This window comes from Typopeltis vanoorti, chromosome 12, assembly GCF_054136105.1.
Source record: "Typopeltis vanoorti isolate ZY-2024b chromosome 12, IOZ_Tvanoo_1.0, whole genome shotgun sequence".
Taxonomy (NCBI): Eukaryota; Metazoa; Arthropoda; class Arachnida; order Uropygi; family Thelyphonidae; genus Typopeltis; species Typopeltis vanoorti.
The window spans coordinates 90,604,817-90,631,585 of NC_143560.1; the positions used below are offsets into that span (position 1 = coordinate 90,604,817).

Consider the following 26,769-nt stretch of genomic DNA (forward strand, 5'->3'; position numbering starts at 1 on the left):
TATCATTGTTGTCAACCCAATTCTGGATCCTAGTTCTTGCAAGCTTTTCCAACAACTTAACCACAACACCTGACACAGATAGGCCTATAGTTTGATGCTTGAGTTCGATCACCTCCTTTATGAAGTGGCACAATCTTGCCTTCCTTCCACTCCTTAGGAACTTTACCGAGTGCAAGACTCGTATTAAAAAAATATGTCAAGGCAGGTGTCAACTTCCTGGCACATTCCTTCAGAATACATGGTGATATATTATCAAGTCCCACAGCCTTATTAACATCTAGTTTGCTCAACTCCCTATACACCTCTTGCTCACTTACAGTCACTCTCCTCCCCATCATCAACTGCTCTCAATCTCTCCATGAAGTCACATTCACAAGATTGAAAGACCTTTATGAACTGCTCATTAAGTATCTCCACCACACATTCCACAACAGCTGTCTTTATACCATTTTCTCCAGTCAATGCCATCCTTCCATAATCATTCTTTCTTTTGCTGGCTACATATTGAAAGAACTCCTTAGGCTTCATTAGCTAACTGCTGTTCATACCTCACTTTAGCTATCCTCACCAACCAAGTCACCCACCTTGCCTGGTCTTTGTAAACCTCATGGAATTGGTTATTTCCACTTCTCTTATGCTGCCTCCATATAATGCCCTTTTTTTCTGTATTGCAAGCTTAATCTCTTTATTCATCCATCTCACAGCTACCTTATTTAACCTTCTCACCTTGGAATGCATTTAGACATTGCATCTACTAGAAAGTTTTTGAAAATCCCCCAAGCTGCATTGATCTATTTTCCAGCTAACTCCTCATTCCATGCTACACCTGCAAGCTGTCTCCTGAGCTCTTCATAATCACCCCCCCTCCCCTTGTAGTCCACATATACCCTTTTCTCACAGAGATCCTCAAACTGTTGGCAACCACCCAGGTAATCACCTCATTGTCACTCTCACCAATTGGTGGAGTGACAATGAGGTGATTACCTGGTGATTACTCTCAACAATGTGGCTCTCGAGCTGCATGCGTCTTGCATCCACGTGTCATGTGGCTCTTCGCAATCTACTAGGAAAAAAATGAACAAAAAGAGAAGAGGAGACAACAAAAAAGAGGAACAAAATAAAAAAAAAAAAGAGAGAAAAGAAGGAGAGAGAGAGACAGGATTAAAATTACTGCAATAAAAAGTTTAATTCAAAACACATTAAATTTGCTTTGAACTTTGAAGTTTACTTTGAACAATTTGAATAATTGTCGAAACACAATTTTAGTTACTTATTTACTACTAGAGGCCTTCCTTATATCCATTTTCTTAGTAAGCTCCTTAAAATTAGGTCTGTAAGCAGTTCTTACAAACTTGCTACAACCTCGCCATGCACACACTGACTTACTCCTGTAGAGGTTTCCTACTATCTATTGAAAATAATCATCAGGGAAACCTGATGAGTGCACGATTGCACAATTTATTATTTTTGAGCAATCTTAAAAAGATACTACAGGATAATATTATATAATATATAAATAAAATTTAAACTAGCCAAATTTCAATTGATTCTCGATAGAGAGAACTTACCAGAGAGAGCCTGGTTATATAAGATGCGGTTTACTGCATCTAGCAAAACTCCTGATGGAAGACCAGGTTTGGCACGACTCGTTTGAGTATAATGTAGAGAGAATGCCGGGTGCTATGCTTAGAAACGTGGGGAATAGCCATCCCACCCGTGCACCTATGCACACGAGCTTATTGTAGGCAATTGGCTATCTGACTTCCTTTGCTTGAGTTGGGAAGAGGTGAGAGTGCCCTTAAACTCTCACTGTGCCCCTATGCACATACACCGTATGGAGGTTTTTTTCTTACTCACAGGCATTGGGTTTCTCAGTGGTTTGCTGATTGTGTGGACTCGAAGAATCGACAGGACCAGTAAGAAACTACTCTGTGAGAAGAATTATAAATGTACTTGCATTTCCCTATTAGAGGTAGTCGTGAATATAGCTTTTAGATTTAAGTTAATCTTAAGGTAGTATGTAAGTTAGGTTAAGATGGGAAAATAGCAAGTCATGTGCTTGGTCATATATATAAAATACAGGAACGGTGCAAATTTTAGGCCAAATCCATGGCCGGCACGTGTCCTGGCGTTAGCGACAGCACGAAAATCTGGCAAAAGTCTAAATAATATATGTATTGATATTGCAATGGCGAATATGGCTAATAGTCATACTGTGGCAACTGCATGAACTTGAATGACTTTAGGTTCATGTACCACAGGTCATTAAGGACTGAGCGGCTTTTGGTCCTTAATGCGAGACGGGGCACATTGTCAAGAGAGTCTAACCTGAAAATAAAGATGGCTAAGAGAGTTACAGGTTGGTTTTACCCTACTGATGACTAGTCGTTGCGATAGTAATTCTGCTCAGTACGAGAGGAACTGCAGTTTCAGACACTTTGTATGTGTGCTTGGTCGAGTGACCATTGGTGCGAAGCTACCATCCGTGGGATTATGACTGAACGCCTCTAAGTCAGAATGCCGTTTAGCCCCTGCAACGATAGCGTTCGTGTCTTGCACGTTAAAAGACAGCGCTAGCTGGAGTTGCTTTCGTACTGTTACGGTGCGATCGCTCTGGCAACGAGGCCACTAGAATGGAAGCATCAAGGCAGCCGTTGAGACTATGCGGCAGCTGCTTCCTACGTTGCGCCATTCAGATGTGACATGCAGGCACCAAATCATCTGCAGATGGCCTAAGTACTGGTCTGGATGTTGTGCTTAGAAGAACAGCCACCATACTGCGATCTATTGAGACTCATCCTCTGACTTATTCCCATCTCATCGGTCAGAGGTTGCGACTCTTCTAAGTCTTACCAGAATTATTTTGGCTCCAAAAGGATGTGTAGTTGGCCATATCTGGTATATTATATTGGTGAGATTATGCCAGAAGAAACTGAAGGCTAGGGAACTTGGAGTTTTAGTAGATGGGAAGTTGAAGTTCAAGCATCATGTAGCAAAGATTGCAAATAAAACTGAGTATAATTGCAATGCTCACATGAATATTGACTAAGGATAAAGAAGTCATATTGCCTCCTTACGGTGCTTCGATATGACCTCATTTGGAGTGTTGCATAGATCTGGTATCCTTGTTTCTGAGGTGCAGATACAATGGAGAAATAGAGTGCAAGACGATATTGAGGCATTAGAATGCAGATTGTGAGGAGAGATTGAGAAACACTAGACTGCAGTTTGCAGTCTAGCAAACAGGAGAAAGAGAGGTTATATGATATTCTTACAAAGATGGAATTTTTAATTTTATGGAGGGCATTCATGGAAGTTGAAAATGAATGTAGTCAAGAAGAAAGGGCTGATTAGCTAAATTTTTCTCTCATAAAGTGATGTGCCTGATTGGAATGGATCTCCTTGAAGATTGTGAGTGCAGGTAGTGTGAATGAATTCAAGAATAGGTATGACAGCTGCTGGTGTGAGTGATAAAGGGCTTCCCTTATCTCTCTGGAGATCTCTGTTAATATATATTTACAGAACAATATAAATTCTGCATTTTAAACTGAATTTTATGAATTACAGTTACTTCAGGTTAAGCTAGCTGAAAGAGGTGCATGTTTCAGAACCTGAGCATAGTGTGTATGCATGCGAAGTATTATAATTCTCTGTCTGCATCTGTTTTTACCAGATTATGGATTTTCTTATATTATAAGTTAATGCCATTAAAAGTAACATGCATGAGTGATAAGCATCTAAATCTTGCCAGACTGTTAATTGTAATATTTTTTCTAATTAGTGCAGCATTTGTTAGGCATTTTTCTAGTATAGAAAAGATGCAAGCTTTCTATCCTAGGAAGATTTGAGTTCCCTACTTTGCAGGCTTTTATAGGCATCAAGGTGGCCATATCATTATGGATTTTTTTTTTTAAAGAAAAATTCTGATCTGCAATGAGGAAAATCCCTATCACCTCCATATAAGATCATATAACTTGCCTTCAGGTGAAAATCCCTCTACATTAAAGAATTAAGGCTGCTTTTTTTTTCACCATTATGGATAGAATTCAACCTCAGATCTTTCTAATCAAAGCAATGTCAAAGATATTTGTGCATTAATCTTTGGTGGGCACTTGGAAGAAATTCATTGTTTTCAGTTGCTGAATGGGGAAAATGCTTTTCTCAGTCAGAATATTATGGCTGCCCATAATAACTTTTGTTTTTGCAATTTGCCATATAAGCAACATGAATCTTGAGGCATATTCCATCTATCGAACAGATAGGCATATCTGCTGTAGGATGTGCTGAAATAATTTATTGTAAACTGGTCTGCAGGCAAGTTGCTTATCTGTACGCAGGAATCCAAAGTAATATTTGTTCACTTTGTATGTTACCATATGCTTTGTGCTCTTTCTGCTAGGCATTTCATTTCCAAGAATGCTTGTTGCTTTTGCAAATGATTTCCTTAAGATGTTGGTGGAAAGATGCAAAGTGGTGAATGGACGAATTGCTGATTATGTTGTAGGATTGCCTGAATTACATTAAGTGTCTCTTATAGCATCTTACATTTGAATCTCATCTAGGTCATAAAGAATGTTTTATTATAACTTTTCAGTGACCAAAGGAAGGTGAATTAATTTGTGTTATAAGGCAAGATTTCTTTGAAAACATGGGGTTTCTTTTACAGAGCAGACATGTTGACCAGAGCTTATGTTTAACACATGCACATTACCTTTTCCTCACTTTAATAAAATGCCCACCACACTTGTTACTGATGTTTTTCAGCAGGACTTGGAAGTATCAATCTAATAGACAAGCTTAGGCATTGGATGTTATTTATAACTTATTTTAACAGTATTACAACAGCAAACCAACTAAATTATAAAAAAAAAATATTTTTTTATAATTTAATTGGTTTGCTGTTGTAATATCGTTAAAATAAGTTATGACTTGGGAGTATGTTTGACAGGATTGAGAGCCAAATAGTTACTGTGCTGTTTAACATTCTTGTGGTGAGTCTCATAGTATCATTGTTTGGTGCTTTGCAGGTGGTCATGTATCCCCTACACCTGATCAGTACTAAACTGAAACAAAACAGTACTAAATTGTTGAATAAATAGGATAGGTGCAACCTACGTGGTGAGCTAGTACTCTGACATTCCAGTTTGCTGTTGATGTTATTCCTGCATAAAACCTTCATGTAGTTTTTTATCTTTTGATTTTTATGATGCATGAGGCTTATTTGGTGTTAAACCCAAAAATATACAAATCCTTTATGTGAGAGGTTGCAGAACCTCTGATGCACTGGAGCCATGTGTTCGCAAGTTGGGAACATTTTGTGAGGAAGGCTGTGTCAGAGAATAGAGGCAATTGTGGGGAGGGGAGAGAAAAGCTCAGTGGATTTGGAGTTAGATTATGAAAAGAATGTTGGGCAGTTGCTCATGTATTAACAGGCTTAGTGGAAAGAGAATAATGGATCAGTTCAATGCAACAGTACCCATGGAAGGAGCTACAAAAGAGACATGATTCTGATACTGATTGTGAGATAGTGGTTGAAGTGAATATGCGAGAGGGAATTATTGATCAGCCAGATCACCCCTATGCACCACATCAAGAATTATTAGAGATGTCCTTTTGCTTTCTCAAACATGAGAATGGTATTATGTGGTAAGTGTAGATTTGAGATTTGTATAGAGATTAATAGCTGAGTGAGTGAAATAGCATCTTGAGCAGAAAAAGATATCAAGTTTTTAAAATAGAGGTTAAGAAAACATTTAACCTGATATATTTGTGCCATGAAAGACTAGAGGCAAATGTTAGCCTGAGAAGAGAGCTGATCAATCATGTTAGTCATAGTTTGTCTGCTTTGTGAAGAAAGATAGGAATTTTTTTTGCAGGTGATTTGGTTATCCTCATCCCATTGGCACTAGTTGTAGAAGAGCTTAAAGATTGAAATGTTTGGGCACTGAAATAAATGAAATAAAAAAATGAAATAAACTTTGCAGTGCCCAAATGCATAAGAGAAATGGAGTTGCTGTCATCATCAAAAGTATGGATAGGATTATTAGTTTGTGAGAAATTGCTTATGAGAGAATGAGGGTAGCTGGTAGAAACCTAGGAAACTCAGGAATGAGAAAGCAGTCTGCCATTAGGTTCAGTGATAGATCAAAGAAAACTGGCTATCCAATTACAGAGAATGAAGGTAGACCAAAGGGAGGCAATTTGCAGAGCGGGACTTGGCACCTGAACTAATCAGATGCTCTGAAAATATCAAGAGCAATAGTACAAAGGTTTTTCTAGATGTTTCTGTGGAATGTATCCTGAGGTGAGTGATCTGGACTGGAGAATCTGTTGATTTAGTAGTGGAATCTGTACTGGTGATTTTTGAATAACTGGTGTGTCTTCTCTAGGTAGTGAAAAATTTGAATGTTAATGGTATTTCTATTTTTTGGGAGAAGACAGGTGAGGTAATGGGTTGATCTGACAGCAGACCTCAACAACAGAAAGGGATTGAAATAAGCTTATTTCAATGTATTGGGATAGATCGGAGTTAATATAGAGCAGTGCTTCCCAAACTTCTGGATGTCAGGGTCCCCTTTGCAAAAATTGAAATATTTCATGCCCCCCCTCGAAAAAAAATCATAATAGAGAGATATATTATTATAATATTTATTGTATTTATATTCAATACAAAACATACACAGCGAATATTGCAAAATTCAAATGCATATATTACATTTTTTTGCCTCTCGTTTGGTTCTGAAGACGATGCGGGCTGTTCTGGTAAAATATGAAATACTGTCCTTTTTTTTTTTTTTTTGAGTCTGCTTCTTCTGATTGTTCGTGGGAATTTTTTTAAATTTTTTATCAGCTACTTATCCATCTCAGGGTTAAATTTATTAACGTAGAATAGATCAAATAATAACACCACTTACCAATACTGGCACACCACAAACTGATAACATGAAATTAGCGAATATTATCTGAATAAGGGAATCCCCGGACCAGGAACATTTTTCTCTTTTGTGACTTTTCTCCCTTTAAGGTAATTAAGCCTAACGCAAAACAGACAGCAAAGGCAGGTTATTAAAACGTGCATATGATTGGTGCAGTATTAACAAAAGATTGTGCAACCGAAAGATAAAAGCATAGCTGACAATTGAGTTGAAATGCTAACTCTCTTTAACCGAATTCCATATGTGAAACTGCCATAACATTCATTATATATATATATTACTTAATTTTAACACTTTTACGAATTTTAACACGTTCGGTTGAATTTTAGTGCTGCCTTGGGAAATCGAACTCGCACACATGTAATTAATAACAATAGTTTTTAGTTAGATACTGTGTTTGCCCATGCAGCATATGGTTTTGTTTCAGTCTATACAGCATAGTTTCTGTATGAGGGGACATGTGATTCATTAATTACTGCGTTTTTATCCCAGTTGTCTCTAATTGCACTATTTGTTGAGAAATATATTACACAGACTCCTCATACCTTATTCACTGGCATAATAAAAATACTTGTTTTTATTGCCTCTGCAGTATAGTGGCTGTTAAGGAGGGTGTGTTGTTTACCACTGCAAAGTGTTGTTTACCACTGCGCGTTACTATCTCCCCACATGAACTTGTTTAAGCTTTTTTTTCATGTGTGAAGTATATGCAAAACTTTTATTGGTAACAGAAAACTAGCTCGGATGACAGTGATAATATAAAACGAGTTTTGATATGTATATAAAGTCAATATCAACAGTCCCTGATTACGAACGCGTGATGAAAGGGAACAGGAAGATTTGGAGCCTCCTTGGAGAGCATTCGAAGCAAATACAATTAACCACTGCTTTGAAATGAAACATACGAATAAGCAATATTTACTAATATTCATTAAGCGCCGAAATATGCAGGAAGCAAAGTTTGTGAACCAACACCGATGTGTGAATTTTTCCATTAAAATATAAAAAATAACCAAAAAGAAATAATAAATAATAAAAGTTAAATACGTTTCTTTTAAAATGAAAAAAAATCTACTCAGTCTTAAAACATTTTAAATTTGTTTTCATTATTTCCGGCCCCCCTCAACAAAACCCATGGCCCCGAAGGGGGCCGCAGCCCACAGTTTGGGAGGCGTTGGTATAGAGTATGTTTTACCTAGTCACTATCATCATCAATATCCTGATATGTATGCTAAGAGGGGTGTACATATCACTATGACATTACTCCGTAATTAATTTTATATTATTACTAATTACTATTAACAGTTTCCTTTCAAATTAGTCTTACTTGTCAGCACTCTGATATTGTCGTTCTAACATTTCAGTCTTCTGAGGCACTTCTGACCAAATCAATCTCCCTAGACCTTGGTCTCTTCCTCTAAATCTTTTTTTTTTTTTTTTTGCTGTCTTTGTTATTAAGCTTAGAGAACTGTGGAGACTTGTACTGGATGCTTTTAGGAGTACATTATCATCTGCATAAAGCAAAGAACTGAGTTTGATATCTCCAGTTCTGATATCAAGTTTAATACCACATTTCTTTCATAATGTGATCCATATAGGTGGATGAAATCGGAGATAGTGCACCAATGTCTTATATTACATCAAACCATCTTCCTGTGTTTCCATCAATTCTAACTGTAGGCTTACAACTTACATGTAGACCGTTGCTCTACATATTTCCATGATTTCTCAACTATTTCTCGTAAAGTGAAAATCTGATCTTGACAACCTATTAGTCTAAATCCAGCTTGTTCTTCAAGTTTCTCTTTCTCAGTTTTTCTCAACCTCTTTTCAAGTATGCATGCATGCATAAATCTTACCTGGAACACTCAGAGAAATTCCTCTGTAATCGTCACATTCAGCTTTATTATTCCTGTTTTTATAGATTGGAAACTGAGCTCTACTCTATTCTAGTCATCTGGAATTAGACTTTCTGACCATACCTTCTGAATTATGCAGGTTTTTACCATTTCTGGTTGAAATTTCATCTAGCTGCCTCTCTGCTTTAAGGTTTCTGATGGTTCTATTTGAAGTACTGTATGAATTCCTGAGCCCTTGAATATTTTCTAACACTGTTCTGTCACTGCTGGTTTGTCTTTGAAAGTAAACCTAAACCTTTGAATCATTGTTTCTAATGTGTAAAAAAAAAACAAAAAAAAAACGAAGTTCTAGTACTAAATTTTGTTTTATGGTTGTTTATGAAGTCTAATTTTTCTTTAATGCAAATCCTATCCATCCATGAAGGGTGTAAACCTATGATACATTAGTAACATGGGTGGGCTAAAGCTGATGCTAGATACTTGGGAAGTCCTGCTCCAGAGACCAAATATACATAGTACTTTTAAATCACTTTATGCTTCCTGTTAGCAGGACAGTGGTCTCATGCTGAGCAAGGTGATTCAGATTTATAGCCTGTTGCTTTGAGAGTGGATATCCTATTCACTCAGATAACCTGGATGGTAGTATACAAGTTTATTAATGTATATTAGTCTTGCAACATATGTGAAGGGTTAAATTCTGGGACTGTAAAGATAAGCATTTTCATATTTCCAGAAGGTAACTTGCTCCAAGTATGATGATGCTATGGAAATGGCCTTGTTAATTAGACTAAAATAGATTTGTGAAGAAATCTGAACAGTGTCATACTAGGACCATAATGCTGAACAAAGTGCAGTTAGTCAAAATGTCACAATTACTTGGAATTGTCATTAAAAACTATGGACAGTAGGCTGCTGCATCATGAAAACTAAATAAATACTAATACTAAATACTAAAAGTTTCAATCACTGGTAAACAATATAGCAGTATTACTTGTACTCTAACAAAGGGTTAGAAATGGTTCAGCAGGGGTGACTGACCTATGGCCCAATCACCATGGTGCATCAAATGATCAGCAGTAGCACATTGGATCCCAGTGATATTGATAAAAAGTAAGCCTATTTATGCAAAAAGTCTTAACCAAAAACAGATTTATAGGGGGAAAAAAAGCTAAAACTTAGTAATTTTTTTTAGCGATTTTATTCTTTTGTGCACATGTTTTGCACATTCATTTGTTTTATCCTGAGGTGCCAAGTATTAGCAACAGTGGTGCAGTCAGGTTTATGTCAGTCAATTTACAACTGATACTCATGCGCTACAGAGTTGTTGTTTGTTTGTCATTTGTGAACTTTGTACTTTTTTGAAAATTAAGCCTTGTTTTTACATTCAGTTACCCATTACAGTGCAAAAGAAAAACAGAAGGTGATAGTAAGCATGAATTCAATGAACAGTAGGAAAATGCTTTATTTATAGTGAATCCGTTTAGAAAACCATTGTGAAAACACTTTCTCATATAATAAAAGACATGATCTTAATAGACACTATAAAACACATTAGACTAAAATAGAAGGAAAACTGAAGCTAGTGGTTGGTTCTGAGTTATGGAGAGAATATGTGATTAAGAAAAAAGGAAGAAATCAAAAGAAGACAAAATATGTTTGTTAAAAGAAGTTATGAAAGTTTGCCGATGACAGAAGCATCCTACGAAATTGCTTTAGCATTGGCCAAAAAACAAAGTCTTTCTCTGATGAAGAAGAAATTAAGCCTTGTCTCCAAATATTTGCAGGATGTCTTGGTGATAAAAATATCAAAAGGAAAGCAGATAAACTGCTCTGTTAAAGCAAACGGTTACAAGACACAGTGAGAACTCTCTCTCATGATGTCTGAGCAACTGAAAGACCATGTCTGTGCTTGTACTTTCTTTTCTTTAGCTTCGGACATTGCTGATTTATGTGATGTAGTCCAGTGAAGCATTTTTATAAGAGGAATTAATGATAATCTTAACATTTTTGAAGAACTTATTGGTCTTGAATCACTTCATGGAAAAACATGACAATCGGACATATTTGAGAAACTGAAATCATGCCTAAAAAATCTAAAAATGGATTCTAGTAAACTCAGTGTTTGTACTGATGGTGCGCAGTCAATAATAGATAAGGCCACTGGGATTACAATTTTGCTTGAAAACTTTTTGTCGTCCTTTACTAAAATATCACTGCATTATACACCAAGAGTCACTGTGTGGAAAAACATTAAATTTGCAGCATGTTATGTTACCAGTTGTGAAATGTGTGAATAAAATTAGAGCAAGAGGATTAAACAAGAGAATTTAGAGAGTATTGTGAAATGTTAGATTTGGAATATGGTGATTTCCTTCTTCATTGTGAGGTGTGCTGGCTTTCTAGAGGACAGGTTCTGAGTTTGGATACTGAAAAATACTGTTAATAATTTTCTAGATGAGAAAAATGAGCTGCCTGAGGAAAGAGCCCTTTTATGTGATAACAGTTGGTGGTTTGATTTAGCACTTTTAGTTGATGCTAGCAGCCATCTCAGTGATCCACATTTGAAACTGCTGTGCAAGAATAAATTATTTCCTAACTTTTAAATGATATCAATGTGTTCAAGATGAAGTTAAAACTGTTTATCTCTGAGTTAGAAAATGAAGATTTGAGCCAGTTTCTGCACTTAAAAGAGCAGAGTGAATGTGCTTAAGATAATGGCAATTTTACAAAATATATTTAAAAAAAAAAAATCAGGTTATTGTGCAATAGTCAGTTGAAAGTCGTTTTTGTGATTTTGCTAAAGAAGAGGACTGCATACTTGCATTTATATACTCATTTTCACTTAGTGAACAAAAAAATATGAAAATGCCTAGTAACATACAAATGGAGCTTATTGACTTGAAAACAAATTCATTACTGAACATGAAATTTGAGCTTCTCTCAGTCCCAAATGACATGATTAATTTCTGGCGATCATTACCTGTGAGCCTTTTCCAGAATTGAGAAAATTTGCCCAGAGTTATCTGTCGTTTCAGAATGATGTACAGATGTGAATCAGCATTTTCAGCCATGAAATTGATTAAAAATAAAACAAGGTCGTGATTGACTGATTCAAATTTGAAGAATTCTCTACTGCTCTCAGTAACTAATTTAGCTCCGAACATTAAAAGCTTGGTGAAATCAAAACAGACTCAAAAGTCTCATTAAGGTAAGTAATGTTTATCTTTTTTTTATATTAAATCAGTATATCATGTCTATATTAAAATTTTTACAAGGAGTTTTTAAGGGTACAGGAGTTGTATGGCACATCTAAACTTGTATGTGAAAAAAATTGGAGTATGGAATATAAAGGTTGGCCTTCCCTGTGCTAGAGACTTGGAGATGTTTGCTACATGGTTATCATGAAGGTTACTGATGAATTTTTATGTAAACTTTGCACCAATGTTTAATAGGTTTCAAATGTTTTTTATGTAAATTAGCTGTTTAAAGGTTAATGGTTTTTGTTTAATATCAGTGGTACCACTGGGAACATTCTTTATTCAGTATATTGCAGTTTCACATTGTTAAAAAAAAAAAATTGATTTGCACATTTTTCCCTTTCTCTTTTATAGTATAAGTCATAAAGAGTGATTAAAATAATATGCAGGGTCTTTGCATGAGTGTTCTTTTCCCTTTTGTAGTATGTGCTGACTTGATAAAAGGTGCAAAAGACAAAGAATTGAGGGTTAAAGGCCCTGTACGCATGCCTACCAAAGTGCTTCGTATTACTACTCGCAAAACTCCTTGTGGAGAAGGATCAAAAACCTGGGATCGTTATCAAATGCGCATCCACAAGCGTATCATTGATTTGCACAGTCCATCAGAAATTGTGAAGCAGATTGTATCCTTTCTTTGTTTGTCTAGTTTTTAAGCACTCTTTAGTTATACCAACACTTAACTTTGCTAATTAATTTGGGCTGAAAAAAAAATTGATATTAATATATTGCCACGAGTAGCTTGGTTTTCTTTTTTATTATTAAAATTAGAATTTTAATAAAATTATTAAAATAGAAACAAGTGTTCAAACAAGTAGAAATTACTGTATTAACATAAGTTGAAACAATTCATTTATTTTTGATAATAGGAAAGAGATGTTGAAGCTATGTAATCCCATGTTCTTTGAACATAGAATAAGCTTTTATGAAGAGAGCAGGATTAACATAGTTATGTTTAGTTTTTGTGGATAGTGTCGTCCTTGATTATTGTGGTTTTGTTTTATGCATTGCATATTATCTGCGCTGACTAAGTTGATCCAAATTTCAGAGTTTGTTTTAATGTTCTGTTTGTATAGGTGTTTTAGATTGAGCATCTGAGTATGAGATGTTATCATAGCTCTATATGAATTGTTCACAGCTATAGATTTTTTTTTTCTTTTTTTTTGCTCCCCCTCCCTCTCTCTCTCTCACATGGCATTTTAATTGCTATAGGCCCTGCTGCCTCTCATGTGTGGGACAACTTCAATGCTCGATAACAAGCAATTCTCCCATCTCCTTGTTGCGCTTCTTACTGAGCATTGAAGTTGTCGGGTTTCTTTCTTGCTGGCTGCTGAAATGTAGTTTCTCAAATTACACATTCAATAACTGGTATTTTATTGTAATCCTCGATTGCAAGGTGATGTCTGTAAACTAGTAATAGTTGTCTATAATGTATTATAGAGCTTAAATCTTCCCTTCTTTCTTTTGGCTTGCTGTCTGTTTCTTGTTCTTTCAGATGATCCATTTGAGATGAAGCATATTTTCTTCTTTTTGCACTTCGTTCTTACATTGAAAATTTTCCTGTGCTTTCTGTTACTACTAATAGTTTTGATTTTATATTGAAAATTGTTCTAAGTACCTCTTGCACTGCCATTATTATATTGTAGATAGTGTTTGTAATCCTGAATTTTTTTTTTTTTCTCCGCTTAGGAATTTAGGTATCTCTCTTGGACATCCTTATTCGCACAGCTTCTGGTACTTTGTCAACCAGTGCTTATCAAAAACCTACCTTTACTGGCAGATACATTCATCAAAAGTCTGCACATCACACCTCCCAAAAAATTTGGGTTATCAAGTCTTAAATTAAAGAACACATAATGTGTGATCCTCTCCCTCAAGTATACAGCAAGAACTTATCATCACACATAACATCACACCTCCCAAAAATTTGGTGTTATCAAGTCTTAAATTAAAGAGCACTTAATGTGTGATCCTTTCCCTCAAGCATACAGCAAGAACTTATCACTGTCAAAACTTTAATGGAATTAAATGGTTAAACACCATCATCAAATCCAGAAGATAATTGATTCCTATGTTATAACACTTAAGGATTCTTCAATGGACTACAGGATTTCAATCTCTTATATTTCTGGTATATCGGAACCTATTGGTAGAATTTTGAAGTATTGCCTTCAAGAATGGTAAAAACTACCAGCATTTTCTTTTTCCATGGTGAATTGAATGCGTGGGTGAAGGCTCCCTCTTTAATTTTGTGACTTCGGTGATGTTTTTGCTGTTTGGCCTCATTCTGAAAATGAACTTACAGTGGAGCAATAGATGATGAAGTGGAGATAATGTGCATCCTTGTCTTATCCCTGATTTTACATCAAACCAACTTCCTGTATTTCTTTCAAATTCTAACTTCTGACTTACAACTTTAAATATAGACTATAATGTATTGCTCTGTATGTTTACTCTATGCATTTGTAGGTTTTGAAAAGCTTTTCTCTGGGCACCTTGTCTTATGCCTTTTCCAGAAGTACACGTCCTTGTCATATTCCCATGATTTCTCAACTATTTGTCATGAAGTGAAAATCTGATCTTGACGACCTCTATTTGGCCTGAACCCAGCTTGTTCTTCAAGTATGCTTGCATAAATCTTACCTGGAATATCACATAATAGAGAAACTGCTCTGTAATTCTTACAATTCAGCTTTATTCCTTTTTTTATAGAAGGGAACTATTAGAACTATTTCAGTCATCTGGAATTTGACTTTCTGACCAGGCCCTCTGAATTATGTAATGTAGCCACTGCAAAACTTTTATACCTCCATACTTAAGCATTTCTTTATGAATATCATCTACTTTGGCTGCATTTCAAGTTTTTGATGGCTTTTTCACCTTAAGTATTGATATATGCTCCTTTGCATTCCTCTTGAAAATTTTCTACTATGATTCTGTCACTGCTTGTTTTAACAGTCTTTTCAAGACATCCAGGATATTCTTGCCTTCAGTTTTCATGTCACTTTATCATCTTTGATTTCTTTTGCAGTACTCTTTCATCCATTTCTAAGCTTTTTTCGATTGCCCCCAAAACATTTTGCCACTCTTCTGATATTTATTTTCTGTATTCTGACCAAGTCTTCTCATGACTTTTATTTTGTACTTTTACACATAGCTTAGCTCTTACATTTTTCTCTATATTCTTTTAGGGCATTTGCCAACTTGTTTGCTAGGAATTTTTGGTATGCTTTCTTCTTTTCCACAACTGTTTCTTTTATTTCTTGTATCTGCCATGGTGTTCTTATTTTTCTATCCTTGCAGACAACTTACTTTCCTAGCTAAATCAATTGGCCTTCAGAGTTTGCCACCAAGATTATAAGTTTTGTTCTTGTTTTCAAATGGCTTCAAATTTTCTTCAGTAATGTTTGTATAGTTGAGTCTACAGTTTGCCTGTAAAAGCTGCTCAACTTTAATTATTTTACAAACTTTCTTATATACTGTTCTTTTCAATATAATATCAATTTTTATCCTGCTTAGCACTAAGTAATAGTCACTTCTAATATCAAATCCTCTCTAGACTTGTATCCTGAACCAGCATGAAGATATCACTCAATGATGTAGTCAGTGAGGCTTTCTTATTTTTTGTCTTCTCTCTCTACCTGAACTTGTGCACATCTTTATGTTGGAACATGGGGTTAGTAATGACTAATTCATGTCCTGAGCAGAAATCCAGGAAATATTATTATTATTAGCTTTGCCCTTTTCTCCAAATTTTGCCAAACATTCCTGTATGACTGGTGAGATTCTGTTTAGATCTCCAACAAGGACCACTTTTTCCATTTTCTTTGTCAGCAGCTTTTCTAACGACTCAAAAATTCTTCCACTTCCTTAGAAGAACCTTATGTGGGACCATAGGCACAAATAAGTTACATTGTCCATTTCCCCATTTTGAAGTGCGCCCACATCACTCATGTGGGCACACTTCGAGAAGATATCAGGAAGATCTTCATGTTGAATGCTTTTGCTACTCCTTCCTTTCTTTGTTCATTATTGCCCGAATATAACATCTTATATTTATTATTTAGTAAGATCTCATTTATTTTTGTGTCAGTAATAATGCCAGTTGTGTCCACTTGGGGCTTTCTAATTCTCCTGCAAGTTTGATTTCCTTTCCATTAGCACTGCTTATATTAATGGTTCCTATCTTCATTTCTTCTGACAATGGGTTCATCTTCCTTTAGATGTTGAGTTGGAACTTATTCTATTAGCTGACTTTTCACTGTTTGCCCTGGTTCCCAGCAAAAAACAGTGGGAACCATTGTTTAACAGAGTAATGCCTCAGCCAGCATGAAATCCCATCATCTTCTACTGTCATGTGCATTTGTGGTTTAAGCCAAAAAAAGTAAAATTTGGTTGACCAAGTCTCAAATTGGCATCCCATCCTTGTTTGTTCAGTACTCTCATTGGACATTATATCAGAAGCTCCAGTCAATTCTCCATATTTCTGAAAGGTGGTGTGGAGGTCTCCAGTTATTTGGCCTTGATCTTTGAGTGATATCCATTCCTGATATTTATTATTGTCTACATTCTTACTAAATTTCTCATGACTTTTGTTTTTAACTACTTTTATGTATGGCTTAGCTCGTACACTTTTCTCTGTATTCTTTTAGGGCATCTGCTGACTTGTTGGCAAGGAACTTTTGGTATGCTTTGTTCTTGTCAGGACTGCTTGTTTAATGTTTGTATCTGCTATGGTGTTCTTATTTTTCTATTCTTGCAGACAACTTCATGATATACCTTTCTAGTTGAATTAATAAATGTTTTCTTTGGAGTTTGCCATTGAGACTCCAAGGTTTGGCTCATGTTTTCAAACTCTTGGTTTCATTGTTTCTTCAGTAATGTTTATATAGTTGAGTCTGCAGTTTATCTGTAAAATCTGTTCGACTTTTTTGCAACTTATATATTTTTCTTTTCAATGTGATATGCATTTTTATCCTTCTTAGTACTAAATGATTGTCACTTTTAATTTCAAATCTTTTATGCACTTGCACCCAGAACTAGCATACAGATATCACTAAGTGACATGGTCAATGAGTTTTTTCTTATTTCTTCCATCTTCTCTCCATGAGGAATGAAGTTTCATTGTTCATTTCCTCCTTTTGAAGTTTGCCCACATAACTACTCTAAACAGCCTTCGAACAAAGCAGTTTATCTTTGCTACCCCCTTCCTTTCCTTGATTGTTATTGCCCAAATGTAATATCCTATACTTCTTATTTAATAAGATCTCACCTGTTTTTGTCTTCTTTGTCTTAGTAGTGCCAATTATGTCCATGTGGTCTGTTTTGAGTTCTTTTGCAAGTTTGATTTCCTTTCCACTAATACTCCTTACATTGATTGTTTCTATCTTCTGTTGTTATGTCTAATGTTGCATTTATTTTTTCCAGAAATATCATATCTGTGTCTCTAGTATTTAATTCAGTGTTATTTCTAAACCATCCCTCAGATCCATAAGTTAAAATTAGTTTGAACACTGTTACTCCAGTGTTCTGTTGGAGTATATCTTTTGGATACTGCTAGTTTAGTATTTTGGCTAAATTCTCTCTTATTACACATAAATTTATTAAAGCTCCCCATTGTACTAGTTTTGCGTATTCTGTTATCTATTTCCATATTTAATTTGCCATTTTCACTAAAAATTGTGCCTCAATAGCTGAAATGTTTTACTCTATCGATAGGTTCTCCATTGAGAACAGTTGAAGTTTTCTGTGTTTGTCTATTTTCATCTTTATTGCTGATTTTCATTCCAAATTTGTTGCAGCTGGAGATTTAAACTGGATTTGCTTAGGAGTAAATTGCATAAAGAAAAAAACTGTTTCACATCTCCAATTCTGATATCAGGTTTACTGCCACCCTCTTTCATAATGTGATCCATGTAGATGATGCATCAAGAATGGAGGTAGTGTGCACTTTTTGTGTTATACCCGATTTTACATCGCACCACATTCCTTTACTTAGTTTCTAACTGCTGACTTACAACTTCAATATACAGACTGTATTGCTCTATATAATGGTTCTTATTTACATGATACAATTGTGGCATCTAGAGCAGCTTTCCTCTTGGCACCTCATATGCCTTTTCTAGATCTACAAAACTTAAAAGACACGTCTTTGTTACATTCTCATGGTTTCTCAGCTGTCGGCCTTAAAGGAAAAATCTGATCCTGACAATTCCTATTTGGTCTGAAACCAGCATGTTTAAGTTTCTCTTTAACAATTTTTCTTAGCCTCTTCTGAAGTAGGCATGCATAACGTTTACTTGGAACAAATTGCAGAGAAACTTCTCTAATTCTCATTTTTTACTTTTTATAAATGGGAGAGAACTCTGCTCCCAAAATTTGGCCTTTTGAATTTTGCCATGTATGCACTGTAAAACTTTTATACCTATCTATATGAACATATCCGGTGATTATGATGAATATAATCTGCTCTCCAGCTGGTATTAATGGTATTTAATTAACGTATTAAATACCTTATTGAGATGGAATTCTTGTTCCATCTAGCAATCTTTCTGCATAATTACTCCAGCCATCAAAAATATCTTGTGACGTTTTTATATCAGTTATTGTCTTTGATCTGTTTTTATAGTACTGCTTCTTCAGTAGCTGCTAAAATATTTGCCATCTTTGTGATATTTGTCTTCTATATTCTTGCTACCCTTCCATGACTTATAGCTACTTTTACATATAGCTTATTTCATTTTCATTTTTTCTCTGTATTCATTCACAGCCTTTTGTTTACTTACTTACTAGGAACTTTCAATATACTTTCTTCTTTACTATGACTGCACTGCATCTTTAATTTCTTGGTTCACCATGTGGTTCTGATTTTTCTATCCTAAGAAACAACTTCATATGCTGTTGCTGCTAGTAATCAGTCAATGTTTTTTCAGTGTCTGCCACTGAGTCTTGAGGGGTTTGATTCTTGTTTACAAACTGTGTTTTCTTGACTTGACTAATATTTGTGTAGTTCAATCTGCTGTTCACCTCTAAAAGCTGCTTTGCTTTTAAAGCTTATACATTTTTCTTTTTAGTGTGATATTTGTATTTATCATAGGTAAAACTAAATGATCACTTCCAGGTTCTAATCTCCCAGTATATTCTTTTATCCTGAACAAGCAAGATATCACTAGCAACAGTAACATAATGAGTTTTTTGTGTGTGAATTTGGTCACAATTTTATGTTGAAACTTGGTGTTAGCGATGACTTGTCAAATCCTGAACAAAAATCCAGCAGGCATCATTATTATTTTCTCAAAACATTGCTGCATGCCTGAGATTCATTTCCTATCCTGCTGTTTAGATATATAACACAGGATTTTCCTTTCTTTTAAATGTCAAATGCCTTTTTGTAATGACTCAAAATTCCTCCACTTCTTTCTTAATAGAACCTTCTATTGAACTACAGACACAAATAAATTTCATTGTCTAGTTCTCCATTTTGAAATTGCTTGTCAGTCAAGTTTGATGCTGTTGTTACTCCTTCCTTTCCGTGATCGCTACTGCCTGAATATAACAGCATCAATTGTATTATTTAGTAGGCTCTCCTTTGTCTCAGTAAAACCAGTTATGCCCATGTGGTGCTTCTAGTTTTGCCAAAAATGCTTTTTATCCAATGATACCTCTTACAATGATGCCTGTTTTCAGTTCTTCTGACAGTATTCCATCTGATATGAAAGTTCATTGTGTTGCACCATCACATATAATTGAAGCTACTAAAGCCACATAGGCGGCATATTATGTCTGTTGATTGCTTCTTTTCCAGGTAAGAAAAACTTACTCCTGTATGAAACTGGTCAACTCTTATCTAAAAAGCCACATAAAAGGTTTCCTACATCCTAGCCAGAATCTGAACCCAGGTCTTTCCAACAAAAGAACATATACTGTAATATAACTATAAGCTATAACTAAAAAGGAGCCAAAAGAAATAGTTCAGAATAATAAACTATAGCATATTTTCTTAAAAATATAACTATCGCTACAGAATTATTTGGTAGTTTGTTATAGTGTGGATACTCAGTACTGAACACATGAGGATGAGCTGCCAATTTGTGACTTAGCCAACCAAATTGCCTTCTTTATTGGTTTAAACCTGAAATAAATGTGATGGTGCAACACAATGAACTTTCATATCAGATGGAATACTGTCAGAAGAACTGAAAACAGGCGTCATTGTAAGAGGTATCATTGGATAAAAAGCATTTCTGGCAAAACTAGAAGCACCACATGGGCATAACTGGTTTTACTGAGACAAAGGAGAGCCTACTAAATAATACAATTGATGCTGTTATATTCAGGCAGTAGCGATCACGGAACTTTCATATCAGATGGAATACTGTCAGAAGAGTTTTTTGTAATCGGTGAGATTGTATTATTAAGTTAAAAACAAAGGAGATTAATGTGCTGATTACAAAAAACTTCAGATTTTGGTTTCTCATACAAAGACTACATCTAGAGTAGTTATATTCCTGGAGTGGTAACTCTTATTCTAAGAATAACATTTGAAAAAATAAATATACTTATTGTTCGCACATGAAGGAGGGTGAAGAAAGACTAACCAGTTTAGATTTCATCAGGAAAGTTGCTACTTGTAATTTATCTTCTGGTTTGTTAATGGCATATCTATGGGATTATTCATCTATTCCACTTCACTTTGAAAGACTACAAGAGAAAAGATAAACTATGTGGAAATAAACAAAAATATTTATGTCCTGACTGCTTCTTTTTTTTTTTTTTTTGCCGAGTACTTCACTTTTTTGCAACTTACCTGTGTCGATGGTTTGCAAAGTATACTTTCCAAAGACAATGCAAATGCCACTCTGTAAGCATTGAGTGACCAAATAATGCTATATAGGTAGTTCTTGCCTTTATGAATTAATTGGTTCCTAGTGACCATTCATAAAGTGGGAGTTTATTTGTCTTGGAAATAATGCTATAAGCGAGAGTTCCGTTTGTGAGAAGGAATATATTAAATGTTAAGAAAAGGCTTTACTGGCCAAAGATTTACATATTTAAAAAATAACAAGAAAAATTTTAAATTAAAAAAAGATGCTTTGAAAAAAAAATTATCTCATTTCTATATCACCGGGTGAATCGGCAGCCGTCAAGGTAGTAGGAGATATTAGGAAGCTTCAATGCATTTTTTTAAATTTATTTTTTTATTATATCAAAAGCCTCGAGTGTCATCTGTCGCTTCTTTTCATTTAAAATAACTCAATAGCAAGCAGAAGCATTATTCATTTCGCAGGAAAATTTACTAAATTGTTCAAAGTCTGAATCTTATGATTCAAAGATTGCTTGAGCTTTTTTGAGAATTTTAAATGCTTCTTCTAGACCTTTTTAAAGTGAAAAACTGAGTTGGAGCTTCATATTCGTTATCTTCTTTGTCTTTTTCTTCTTCATTTCTTTCTTGTTTCTCTAATTCAAGATCATTGGGTGAGAGTTCCATAGTGTGAGATTGAAGCAGCTCATTAACATCACCTTCCGAAACTTCCATTTGCAACTGATTAGCAATACCTAAGATCACTTGAGTTTCAGAATTCACACTCTTTGTTGGGTTTTCAATGCCTTTGAAATTATCATTAAACTGAGGGCAAAGTTTATGCCATACTCCTTTCATAGTTTTTTCAGAAGCTTTATGCCAGGTGCTATGTTACTCGAATTGCATCTCTTAAATTGAATCTCTTCCAAAACTCTTTAATAGAAAAGTTTCCATCTTTATCAGTTGCTTCTATTAACATTTCAAAAGTCTCTTTGAGATAATGTGCTTTAAACATCACAATCACTCCCTGATCCATTGGTTGTATTTGGAGGTAAAGATTATTTTTACATTAGGGCAAATGTGAGCTACTGATGAGGGATGGCTAGGTGCATTGTCAGTTATCAGAAGCACTTTAAATGGAATTTGTTTTTTCTCAGAATAAAGTTTCACTTCAGGAACAAAGTGATGCATAAGCCAATCTTTGAATAGGGAACCTGTGAGCCAAGCTTTCTTATTTGCCTTCCATATTACTGGGAGAGTATCTTTATTAATGCCTTTAAAAATAAAATAAAAAATCAGGTGTAATTGAAGAAAACTACGAATAACACACTTGCGTCGCCAAGGCTTTTCTAAATGATCATTACATCATTACATACTGTGTAATTCCCCGTACAAGCCCTAATCACCTTCGTTGTGCACAATTTAAAATAAAAATTCAGATTCAAAAAATTTGTAAAGTGAGAGCTACCTGTATTTACTTCATATACTAGAAAAATACTACATTCCTGATAGATGTAGAAGCGAATTTATTGTATGTGTAGCGTTCTGTTTTACTGTAATGTTTGTAGCCCTAATAATGTTCCATGATCAAATCAGAGAGAAATACAGGCATGTGAATAAAGTGAAATTGTGTAACATGTTACATTTTTTATATGATAATAAGCTTTCCCTTGCTCTAATGGTTGACTGAGTGGTTAGTGTATCCACTCTCCTCTCGGAGAGCGGGTACACTAATCATTATAAGAGGCTGCCTGTTCAAATCCTGCCATGGGCATGGACATTTGTGATTGTCCTACTAACCACTTACATATGTACTGCTGTAACCTGTGTCTGCAGTATAATCTTTGATATATTTGCACCATAAAAATCAAAAATAATTAGCCTGCTCTAATTATGTCATGTACTTGCAAGAAAGTGGAAAGATAGCATGCAACCAGCATTATCAGGATTGAAAAATGTCAGTCTAATGATTTCATATAATTTTCATATTAGTTTGTTAATAAAGTTTTCATGAATGGATTGTTTAGAAAAAGAAAAAAAAAGGCTCATTGAAACAGCAAACTGCCTTTTGTGCTTTGGCTGATTCCACTAATTGGGACATAACTTGTATTTTATTTTTCATTTACTCATATATTGTATCAAAATTGGAAAAAGCCAGAATTGTCAACAAGACTTAAATAGTAAACCAATTTGGATTTTTTAGTCACATTTTTTAAATTTAATATGACAAACCACTTCAAATAAAATAAGTTGTCTGTTGATTGTGTGATGCGATTGCTAAACACCCATTTTGTAACTTGGGAGTGACAAGTTTTCAAACAAAAGCGTGCACTTTTCAGTTATATGGTATAGTGTATTTTTTAAAATTTTATGTTAATATCTTCTGGAATTTTTTAAGAATATTAAAAGGATGGAAATCATAGTGCCTTGATTTAAGTTAATTTTGCAGACCTTGTCATTTGAAAATGTGGTTTATAGAAAAATCCTGAGACTTGGTGGTATATATATCCATGTTAAGTATTGCATGAGTCATGTTTATGTGTGTATATAATATAATTCATGAAGCCATATGGTAAGGCATATAGCTTTGCAGTATAATCGATTACCTTGCAGTGCATTGACTTTATTTGCAAGTAGTTTATTAAAAAAAAGCAGTTTAAAATGTATATTGTACTTATTCCTTAATTTATATTTCCAGACCTCTATAAGCATTGAACCTGGAGTTGAAGTAGAAGTAACCATCGCTGATGTTTAGTAATGTAACAGTTGTTTAAATAAAAAGTTGCTGTGAATAGTTCATTTTGTTTTGTTTCATTATACATAAAAATTATTTTAAAAGGGTTTAAAGTAATTGGGTATTTCTTAGCTGTGGATTTATGTACATCCCCAATAAGAATACAATTTGGTTGGCTACATTCCAAATTATCAGCCCATCCTCATTCGTTCACTATCCAGGTAGATACTCTGAGCGCACACGAGAAGGTGAGGATCAGACATCAGGTCAGAAGCACTGGTCAGTTCGCTGCATTCCCCAAAAGGATGTGGAGGTCTCCTTCCAGTTATCTAGCCTTGACCCTTAAGCACTCTCTTTTCATGTAGTATACTATCATAAGATCCTGTACATCCCCCCGAGGGTATATATCAGGAATTTAATGATAATGACTAGTACAGGATCAGCTTACCTTAATTCAACCTTTTCCACTTTGAGATTATGCTTTTCAGTTCTTTTTTCATAGCTTATTATTCTTTATAACAAATGAAGGAAACAAATTTCCAAAACTTCTATTGAAATTAGTGAAAATTTGGCTCCGAGTGTAATTAGCTTTTTTTTTAAATGTTCATTCATTATGCATCGTCATAGTATATCCTATAAACTCATTGAAGGTACAGTATGACACAAAAAACCATACTGCATCACTACAACAGTATATGATATAAATGGGTTTATTAACAAAGAAATGTGTTTACACATAATAATATGTACATCCTCAACTATCGGTGTAATCTTGGTTGAATAAAGCATTAACAGCAGTAGATTACATGCTTGAAATGGGCAACTTGTCTTTCAAGACAGGTTTCGTAGCACATGTGAAAGTTCTCTGTCATCTTGGAGAACAAGGGTTGGGACATCTGCTGCTGGATGTATCATATAATTTTCTCACTTCGTTCAAGATTTGCAGTTGGGTTATGGTTGAATGCCTATTACTTCAACATTCCCTGGACCATTTACTCTGCCAACTTCGTATGAATGAAAATGATGCTCAACAGTAAGCATTTTTTTTTTTTTTCCTATGTCAACATCATTTCTACAGCTAAATGTAATGGCATGCTCTTCTATTAATGTGCATGCATTCAAATGGCATATCTCGTGGCCTATGTACTTGAAGGGGGGGGGGTTTCGAAGTTCAGTTCTGTTCCTTTTTTTTTTCACCATACCATACATACATATTAAAAACATGATCAGTTCATAGTCATAAAAATTACTCATATTACTTAGATTCTAAAAAAAAAAAATGGCAGTTATTTAGTTAAAACCAATTTTAACTTGTGAATCTGATTAGGTAGAAATATGTCAATTTAGGAAAAAATAAGGGGAGTGAACAGATGGCATCATTGTCACAATCACGAACAAATGAAATCATTAGGAAGAAACTTGGCATTAACATTCAGTTGTCATTTAAACAGAATAGAGGAATGTTTGTGAAACTGGTTTTGATTGCAAGAAAAAAGATTAGGTGAATTGATTCAGTTAAGTTATAGAAGACTGAAATGTAAGATCTGTCTTTATTTGAAGTCTTGACATAGTAATTTTGAAAAGTTGGAGATTTAGTGCTAACGTAAACTTAATTCTGTTCAGCAGCTATAGCAAAGTAAAAGACCACAGGAATGGTTTGTTGTAGTGAATTTCTTTTAGCATAGTATTGTGCATATGGAGTTTTGGTCAGGACTGTTCAGTCAGGGCTTGAAAAAATTAGTGCTGGCTCACCAGATGTTAGCCTTGGTGTACTCTATGATGATCACCTAATAATATACCATAGTTAGGTATTTATTCTTGGATCTGGTCAGTTTATAAGCTTTTTGTTAATGATATCTAACTTGAATCCTAGCAGTGCTGAAGCAAATGTGTTAACTATTATGTATCCATCTGTAAAGAAAAAAATTCTTCCTTTCTTAAGTGATACAAAACCATTTGAATGGCATATCTTCTTAGCCCATGTACTTGAAGGGGAGGGTGTCGCAGTTCAATTCTGTTTTTTTATTTTATTTTCCCACCATACCATACATATTAAAAACATGAACAGTTTGTAGCCATTAAAATTGTTCATATTATATTATTGTTTTTTTTTAAAATATTACTATTTTCATCAAGTTTTCACTTCTAATACTTATGTCTTGAATTGTTTTCATTGAAAAAACACCATTTCTCTGCCTAATATAAGCAAACACTGAAACATTTAGTATTATAAAAACTCCAGTAAAATAAAATCTTTCTGTCTACACAGTGCATTTCTGAATTCTGACTTGTTCTGAAATTCCAGATTGGTTAGAATCAATATAATGATATATTTTGGAAAAATAAATAAATACTTCTTTCTCAACTTTCCAGATTTTAAGATTTTCTATTCATTGAATGATCAATGAATTAATTACCTTGTGCACTTTGTCTATTTTAGGTTGAATATTGTGATTAACTGGCTGGCTTGTGGTACAACTGAGTGCTCTCTAAAGATAAAATGATTAAAACATTGGTGATAATCAGCACAACAGGTATTTATACTAACCAGCATTCATTAATAGATGCAGTAAGGTAAACATACAAAAAAAAATATTTGACATGAAACAGGATCACCATTATGTAAATACAACTGACAGTTAAACTGAAACTCCTGGTTATTTTTAATATTCTGCAACTAAAAATTCTCACTTATTATGGATGAACAAATGAGTGCATTTTTTGAGCTCTGGTTATAGTGAGTTGACTATAAGTACTGTCATTATATCCTGTACATCCCTTGTGAATACATATCAGGAATTTCATGATGAAATTTGATTCTCCTACAGTGAAAACAAGCCAGTATTTATTGTTGCTGCTGACATTTTTGCATTTTCATATTTATATTTTATAAAAATATAATCTATTATAATTTCTTGTTAAACAGTTGAATTAGAACTTTTTTGATCCTCATCTTTTCACACTTTGCCGTATTACATTTTTTCTGTTGATTTTATACATGAGAGGGTCAATCTTTGTTAGTGTTCATGGATGTGTAGAGATAGGAAAGGAGTCTTATTTACATTTAATTTAAAAACCTGTATGTATTGTATTCCTTGGGAAATTCATAAGACTGTTATAGAATACAACAGTAGAAGGAATGAAAGAGGATAAAGGGAAACATTTTCTGTGAGTGAAGTCAAACGGT

At 34.5% G+C, this 26,769-nt stretch overlaps 1 protein-coding gene across 1 annotated transcript in view; it reads left to right on the top strand.

Moving 5' to 3' along the window:
• The window catches only part of RpS20 (ribosomal protein S20), a 35,644-nt gene extending 11,999 nt beyond the window's left edge, over positions 1 to 23,645 (top strand). Inside the window, exons 3-4 of the mRNA XM_090401215.1 lie at positions 12,475 to 12,674; positions 23,547 to 23,645. Of these exons, the coding sequence (XP_090257341.1) occupies positions 12,475 to 12,674; positions 23,547 to 23,603 (257 nt within the window). The 3' untranslated portion in view covers positions 23,604 to 23,645. The remainder of the gene's footprint in view (positions 1 to 12,474; positions 12,675 to 23,546) is intronic.
• The last annotated feature ends 3,124 nt before the right edge of the window (positions 23,646 to 26,769 follow it).